At 43.7% G+C, this 8,873-nt stretch overlaps 1 protein-coding gene across 1 annotated transcript; it reads left to right on the forward strand.

Annotated features, from left to right (window-relative positions):
- Positions 1-669: 669 nt before the first annotated feature.
- Positions 670-8,869, forward strand: LOC123965203 (keratin, type I cytoskeletal 13-like; the record flags this gene model as incomplete). Its single annotated transcript, XM_046041784.1, has 9 exons — positions 670-1,134; positions 1,247-1,321; positions 2,349-2,436; positions 2,800-2,860; positions 2,954-3,351; positions 7,983-8,065; positions 8,218-8,374; positions 8,453-8,614; positions 8,825-8,869. Coding segments are annotated over exons 1-9 (1,167 nt in total), but the record flags the coding sequence as incomplete, so codon positions are not given.
- Between the last annotated feature and the right edge of the window lie 4 nt (positions 8,870-8,873).

An 8,873-nucleotide genomic window follows, 5' to 3' on the forward strand; every position in this document is an offset into this window, starting at 1 on the left:
ATATTGGCTTTCTTCTAGCTTCACCTTAATTGGTGAGTATCATCACTTACCGTGGTGATGGATTTGACTGGCGCCTTGCCCTAATGGGAGCAATGTAATCTAAAGCTGATGAACATCAAACATTCAGCTGGTCAATTAGGTCATTCACATCATGAAACTTAATTGAAGGTCCAGTGTGTAATATTTAGGAGGATATATTGACTTGCAATATAATATTGAATGCAATTTAATATCCATAATTATTAGGGGTGTGACGACATCTCACGCCATGAGATCTCGCGAGATTAAGACATTAGTGTGACGAGAATTCTCGTCAGGTAAAAATCTGTCCTGCGAGATTCATGCAAATGACATTTTTCACAGCTGTCAAGCCACATACTAATTTTCTCTCCCAGTGAAATACAAATGTATAACTAAGAAGATAGACTCGCCGAGCTATTCAACTCCGCCAAGCTGATGCCACTCCAGCGTATGCCCTGATAGTAATCCACCGCACCACTTGCGCTGTGAGTCCAGACAGTTGTGACGAGTGGTAACGTTGCTTGTAGAGTTTAGCAAAAAAAAAATCTAAAAACTGAAGCGCAGCCTGCTCTGTTTGGGACTGTGAGCTGCACTGGAAGTTAACATGTGTGTGGATTTGTGGTGTGTGGTAAATGTTTAATTTACTTTCGGTTTCACATGCAACATGCAGTCCCAAACTGCATCGGTCCAACAGTCTGAAGGGGATAACGTCACTACCTGTGGTAGTAGTAGTTGTCTGGTTTATTGGAAGTAAGAAAAGAAATGATATTTGGACAAATGGAGGACCACACATATTATTTAGTACAATTCAATGGACATTGAAGACATGAAGAACCAGAAAATCTGCAGTGTGCAACAACAATGCCCAACATGCAGAAAATTGAGTCTTTTAGCAGCAAGACTTTTTGTGGTCGGTCCACACCTCCAAAGTTCGCTCAAATCCCTCCAACCAATGTTTCCATTCCTCTAACGCCAGTTTGACAGCTAGAAGTTCCTGGTTCCCTACATCATAATTATGCAGGGAAGAAGTCTTTGGTCCGGAACAGAACACTGTGAGAAAACTTCTCATATCCCAATTACTGAAGCACCAACCTCCACAATGAACTGGAAGAGGTGAGTTGCACAAAGGCCGCTGTTAAATTAGCAAAATTCAAAAAACATTGCAACTGCTTATGGTTGGTGGGTTTCCCCATGGTGTGAATCTTGTCTGGGTCTGTCTTCATAGGTCTGCTTTCAATGTGTCGTCCCAGAAAACTCACAGAACTGCTGATAAATGCACACTTCTCAGCCTTGACAAAAGGTTTGTTTCTCTAACAGAGTCTGAAGTACCTGTCAGACATGGGAGACACAATCGGACAGGTATTGGGAGAAAAATAGAATGTCATCAAGGTGAACTACAGTTAATGAAATCCCTTAGTGCATCATTAACCAGATTTGAACCAGATGGTAAGCGTTCCTGAGCTCAGGTTTTGAGAAAACGCTCCCTGAAGTAGCTCCAAAGCAATATTGTTGAGATCAGAGAAGTAAATACAGGACGTAGGGACTTATTTTTGGACATAAAAAAGGAATCCACGGACAGGTTAGGGTTAACGTCCAGTTAAGTTAGCAATAATAAATATGCAAAATCTGGTTAAACTTTCAAAGTAAAAATAAAACTAAATAAACACCTGTCTCCTACCTCCTTACTCAGACTTTTTGTTAACTGTCCTACACCTTTAGCATAAAAAAGACGCTACAGGGCTCCCCCCCCCCAGTGCATTGAACTATGATGCTAAGGGGCTCCTCAGTGCGTTACAAATTGACGCCAAGGGGTCTTGACCATGCGTCCAGAAAAACCTTATATCACTCCGCTAAACCCCTTCCACCAAACCCACAAGCAGGAACTGGTTGTCTTGTGAAGCCTCAGCCTTCTTCTCAAACGCTGCCCTCTTTGAGAAGAAGAGTTATTCCTCACTGTTTGTCATCATACCTTTCTTCCCAACCAGGGGATGGGATGGCTCTGAAGGGTCTTTTGAAAAGATATTTAATATGATTGACTTTTAACAAGCATTTCCACTTTTGCTGCTATTTTCATTGCATTCATTCATTCAGCTGACTCTTTTATCCAAAGCAACTTACAATTGCTATATATATGTCTTGCTCAGGGACACATTGGTGTCTCACAGTGGATTCAAACCCGGGCCTCTCACACCAAAGGCATGTGTTTTATCACCACACCTGTTTTCTTCTAAAACTCTTTATAGTTTTACTTCTTCCAGGCTACAAAACTTACTTACAAAATAAAAATCTGATGAAGAGAAATGTGTTTTTGTAACCTCATGTACAAGCACCTTCCCCACCGACCTGAGCCATGTGGAACAGGAGCCCTACCAGGATCAGGCCTGTCAAGTGAGGCTCCATTACTTAACCCATCAGGTATGCAGCGACAGCAGGAAAATTACCATCAGCTTTCACTTTCATTTTTTTATTTCACAATTTTATTTGCATTAACTAATCCTTTAAGTCTCTGCTTCTCAACTGGGAGTTGGGACCCCCAAAGATAGATCTGAGGGGTCATAAGACTTTAAAAAATAAGTTTAAAATTATTGACTTTTTACAAACATTTCCTCTTGCGTTGCTGTTTTCTTGTGAAACACTGTATAGTTTTACTTCTTCAAGCCTACAAAACTTATTCAAAATAACAATCTGATGAAGAAAAATAGGTTTTCGTAACCTCATGTACGAACACCTTCACCACCACCTGAGCAGCCACTAATCGAACTTTGTATAATTTCCTAGGAAATTTCAAGCTCAGACCGGTTTGCTCTTCGGGCCCCAGGCCCACGATGTTCCTCCCGAGGCATGTTTGGCATCCCAACCTGACCTACCACACTTCCTCCTTTTCAGGTATAAAAGCAAGCGACATCACAGCTGCTCTTTACTCTCTGCTCAGGGCCGACAACCAGCCGACTTTTAGACATGACCTCCTTCTCCAGCAGCAGCAGCTACTTGTCCTCCTCCCACCTGGGTAGCTTTAGCGCTGGCAGCGTGTATGGAGGAGCTGGAGGATCTGGAGTCCGTGTGTCCACGGCCTCCTTCTCCTCCTCCGGTGCTAGAAGTGCTGGCAGAGCCTTCAACCTGAGCGACGCAATGGACATCTCGGTCAGCGAGAAATCCACCATGCAGAACCTCAACACCCGCCTGGCCAACTATCTAGAGAAGGTGCGCAGCCTGGAGAAGGCCAACGCCGATCTGGAGCTGAAGATCAGAACGTTCCTGGACAGCAAAGTTGCGCCAGAGGCTCACAACTATAGCAGCTTCACCGTCCAAATCAAAGACCTGCAGGACCAGGTGAGAACAGGAAGACGGATTCTAGTGGTGCTACTTTACCCTGAATTTAGCCTTCTTGGTAATATTTCTTGAAAATTAGGCTACATTTTAAAGTAGACTAAGAGTTAATTTATAAAAGCTAAAAACCAAACAGAACATAAAACAGTGTTGGATAAAAAGAGAAAGGGTTTGTGCTTGAAATAAAATCCAGTTCAGATGGGCTTCTAAAAGCATCTCACCAAGAATAGAGATACAGGAAATAAAATATGTAGCAATTAATAAATATAACGTAAATGTTTTGTAATTTTCGAAAAGGCTGAAAAACTTGTACGAAGTTTGGTTGGTGGCTTGTCAGACGTTTCTCCGTGGTTAACTGCACCCGGTGAGGCTGAACTCTCATTTACTTTATGTTAAAATTATAAATGTTTATTTGAAGTGATCTTTATTAATCAAACCAGCTTCAAAGCATGAGTTAACTTCTCATCAATGCAGTTTTCTGTCTTACTCAGTCCTAAAAGTCTTATTTTCTTAAAACCAGTGAAAATTCAAGTTCAACCAACACAAAGCAACATGACAACATCGTCAAGTATCACTTTCTTTGTTCTGCTGCAGTAAGTTGCCTTTCCTGTCCTTTTCAGGAGACACACATCTTTTTTTAAACAAGTTAATTTGTAGTAGACACTACAAATGAGCTTACCTGAAAAATGAAGACCTTTAGAACTCAACAGCGGATAGAAAAATTATATATATGTTATACATTTACAAAGAAAGAAGACATATTGAGTAAACAGTTGTTTTTGTAATACAATGTAAAAAATATTTAGCTAAATATGTGTTGACTTTAAAAAAAATATCAGAAAATTCCTACATGTAACAGGTTATATCACTTACGTAAGTGTGAAAGAGTTGACTGCCTGAAGAGTATCTGATGATTTTTCTTATGTTTTTTAAAGTTGAACCTTTTTTAATATTTGATCTTTTTATATATAAAGTTTTAAGTTATTAATTATTCAGAATTAAGGTGTTTTTTATTTATGATTTTTCTGTTTTTTAAAGCTTAAGTTTTATAACTCTTGGGGTAAAAAATGTTGCTGGTTTTGGAGCCACTTGGTGGCAACAGAGCTCCATGGAATGAATCTACACTGCATGCACAATTATTAGGCCAGTGATCATTTTGACCATAGCATGATTTCCATGGATATTTTCCAACTCCAAGCTTTAAAAAAGGTAAATGCTTATTGGATTTAAGCATATAAGGTGTGTGCTTGTTGAAGATCACCACCCTGTATTAAGGTGTTTGTAATTATTAGGCAGCTTCACTGCTTCAGGTAAAATGGGACAAAAATAGACATTTAACAGACACTGAAAGGTCAAAATTGGCATGGCATTGACATGTGACACGTGTCAAGATTGGGCAAAGAAATACCTCAAGATTTTTCAAATGTTTGATGGACAAATGAAATGAGAGTGACTGGAATGGAGCAGACAGGCTGGATCACTGATGGACACGGCACCATTTTGACTCAGGGGCCAGCGAGGTGGAGGTGAGCTGCCATCATTAAGGATTAGAAAGTTGGATCTTTTCGGGTTGAAGATGGGCTGAAACTCAGCTCCAAAACCTACTGTCATTTTCTGGAAGATACTTTCTTCAAGCAGTTGTACAGGAAGAAGTCCTCATTCAAGATGATCATGGCCATGGTCTTTAAGCAGGACAATGATCCATCACATGCATCCAAGTACTCCACAGTACTACCTAACAAGAGCTTCAAAGATTCCAAAATAATGACCTAGCCCTCATCCTCACCTGACTTGAATCCTCTTGAGAACTTCCCTTCTAAAATGTCAGATTTGCAGTCAGGGACAACAACACACCACTTTGAACAGCATTTTGGAGGCTGTGGTTGTTGCTTCAGCAAAAGTTCATTGTGAACAAATCAAGAAACTGATATTTTGATGATTGACAGGCCCTGATGGTGCAAATGCAGTAGGAAGAATCCTGGAGAGAGGAGAGTACGCTGGCGTTTGTTGTTTGCCGCTTCTCCGCCATTTTCTCGTTCTGAACAGTATTTTGCTTTTGAGTTTTTGTACGGATCACGAAATTGAAGGCTTTACTCACCTACTGCCATCTCCTCCAACATAGGCAGATTGTTGGTCACCTCCCGCTGTCAGCGGTGAACACCCGGATTTCTTCGTCGTTCCAGCGCTGCCACTATGAGCTATACTCCCGGGGCAGCCATCTAGCTGTCCCAGTCTGGTTCGGCCTCAAGCCTAGGGCCAATACCTCTGCAGCTGGTAGCTAGTTGTGAGCTGCCTCCAACCAGTCCTCCGTGCCTTGTGCACCCCGCTGCCATGATATGGACCATTTTCTCGCTGTGCCTGACAGTCCTCCATCTCTGTGTTTGCCTAACGGCTAGCTCCAGACTAACAACAGGCATGAAGCTCGAGTACTCTATCCCACAGCTGCTAACTCTCAACAACACCACCATTTCAACGTGCATTGCAGCCATCAAAGAACTTGAACTTCAGCGCCATCCATGTTACATAAACACAGAAGATCCCATCGAAAGTTTGTTAACTATCAGCCTGGGCACTCGCTTCAAATATTCCATCCATCTGGACAACTGTCGCACTTCAGAGCAGTGTCGGTCTCGGTGCTAGCAACACGGGAAGCATTGCGAGATCTTTTCATGCTCAGCTGATCAGCACGGGAAACACCTCGAGATCTCGCCACACCAAGCAGGCCAGAAAACGTGGAGTGGATTCCAGTGTACTACGGCCTCTACAGAGATTCACCACAGCATCAACACTCAAAATAGAACTTTTCAATACACAATCCTGATTGTGTAGGCTGCCTGCCTCCCCTCTCTCACTCTTTCTTTCTGTTCCTCTCTTGCCCTCTCTCTCTCTCTCTCTCTCTCTCTCTCTCTCTCTCTCTCTCTCTCTCTTGCTTCTGTAAATATCATCACAGAGTACGGTCTGGACCTGCTCTTTTATGAAAAACGCTGTGAGATAGCTGTTGTTGTGATTTGGCGCTATATAAATAAACTTGAATTGAATCAATCCCTCACAAATAAAGCATCCTTCACACAAGACCACATCATAGACAAGGGATTAGACTTCATGTGCCTAACAGAAACATGGCACCAGCCAGGGGTTTACTCAGCACTAAATGAAGTCTGTCCCCTCTGTTACAGCTACCTGGAGAAAGCCCACAGTACTGGTCGTGGTGGCGGCCAAGCTATCATATACCGACAGAACTTGGAGCTTTCTCATCTCGCACTGCCTGCACTGTCCTCATTTGAATGCCTAGCATATAAATGTAAACCCCCCTTCCCCATGACAATGCTCCTCATTTACCGGCCACCCAAAACCAACTCAGCATTATTATTTCTTAGAGATGTTAATATTCAAGCAGCCAACCCCTCCTGCCACTTTGCAGCTGAGTTTCTGCAACTACTGGACTGCCTCAACCTCCAACAACATGTTGATGTCCCCACACACTCCAGGGGCAGAGGGGGCATGGAATTTCATTCCACTGCTATGCTGATGACAGTCAACTCTACCACAGGACAAACCCAGCCCCCTCTGCTGGGCTGCCATCATCCACTCTGACCGCCTGCCTGGAGGAGGTAGGGGTATGGAAAAAAACTTTCTGCAGCTCAAAGACTGAAGCCATCTTAGTCGGCACTCCACACCACGTTCGGTCATCTGACATTACCAGCATCACCTTCTCTGGCCAAGATATTCCACTTTCAACATTAGGATGGACTCTCATCTGACCTTTGAGGCTCACAATACACATCTCTGCAAGACCCCCTCCTTCCACTGCCAGAACATCGCCAAACTCTGTCCCACACTCACTTCTGGAGATGCGGCAAAGCTTGTCCATGCCTTTGTCTCCTCCACTGCAATGCGCTCCTCACCGGGATCCCTGAGAAAAGCCTTCAGAAGCTGCACTACATCCAGAACAGCGCTGCTAGGATCCTGCTGAAGGTGCGCAAACACGAGCACATCACTCCCATCCTCAAATCACTGCACTGGCTTCCTGTCTCACTCAGGATTGAGTACAAGGTCTCCCTCCTTACCCGCCAGTGCATCCATGGTGAAGCGCCCCCCCCACCCCCCCACTTCAAGGAAATCCTCCCCCACAGACCTCCACACGTAACCTCCCAGGACCAAGCTCCATACAATGGGAGATTGCGCTTTCTGCTCAGCTGCTCCCGGTCTGTGAAATGCTCTCCCTGACCACCTCAGGACACCACAGACTGTGGATGATTTTAAACGTGGCCTTTAAACCCACAAAACGTTTCATTGTCCGGTGGTCATGCCTCAAAAGTTTGAGGTGTTGCATCTAACTGAGGGGCATTTTACAATTTTTGTGTTGGCCCATTTTACCTGAAGCAGTGAAGCTGCCTAATAAATATGCATAGCTTGATATAGGGTCTTGATCTCCTTAGGCCACACCATCCCTCATTACACAAACACATCATCTGATATGCTAATAAGCATTCCAAATTATACAGTTTAGAGATAGAAAATATGCATGAAATGATGATTTGGTCAAAATACTAATAATTGTGCACGCAGTAAAATGAAGCCCTTTAGCCAAACTGCCAGTTGTTCATATAATTTTTCTCTTCCTTCCTGCTCAGATTTATTTTGCAGCTAGTAGAAACGCCGCCCTTGTCCTCTCCATCGACAACCTCAACCTGGCCACCAACGACTTCAAAGTCAAGTGAGTGTGAGATTTTGTTTCGACCAACATCAAATCGAGCATCAAGGATGCAACATGAAAGAATCCTGCAAGTTGTCTTTCTTAGATCTTGTTCTTCCCAATCATGAAAACATTCAGGAGACTTTCCTGAAACTCACTGTTGTGTTTTTCAGGTACGAGAACGAGCTGTCCATGCGTCAGTCAGTTGAGGCCGACATCGCAGGTCTGAAGAGGGTCCTGGACGAGCTGACTCTGAGTCGGACTGACCTGGAGATGCAGATCGAGGGTCTGATGGAGGAGACGATCAATCTCAAGAAGAACCACCAGGAGGTCAGTTGGCTTTCAGGTCTAAAAGATTTTTGAGGTGAATAAAATGGGTAAATGATATTAAACACTGTCACCTTGTAGGAGCTGCTGGCAATGCCAGCTCAGATGAGCGGTCAGGTGAACGTGGAGGTGGATGCAGCTCCAGCAGAGGACCTCAATAAGGTCCTAGAGGAGGTCAGGGAGTACTACGAAGCCACTGTTGCCAAAAGCCGCAAGGAACTGGAGGCGTGGTTCAATGCAAAGGTAAGGACCTGATTTTAGCCACGCTAGAGACTCTTGGACTCACGTCTGTCCGTCCACCCCTGTAGTTCAGACTGAAACATTGTGATGAAATGTGGTTCAGACCTTCATGCTCCCCTCAGGATGAACTGTAATAACTTTGGTGATCCTCAGACTTTCCATCTAGCGCCATCATCAGGTCAACATGTTACTAACGTGCTGTTTCCTCCACAGACAGAAGACCTTCACAAAGAAGTCGCTATCAGCACAGAAACCCTCCAGT

This window comes from Micropterus dolomieu, unplaced genomic scaffold (genome assembly GCF_021292245.1).
Source record: "Micropterus dolomieu isolate WLL.071019.BEF.003 ecotype Adirondacks unplaced genomic scaffold, ASM2129224v1 contig_8840, whole genome shotgun sequence".
NCBI classification, from domain to species: Eukaryota; Metazoa; Chordata; class Actinopteri; order Centrarchiformes; family Centrarchidae; genus Micropterus; species Micropterus dolomieu.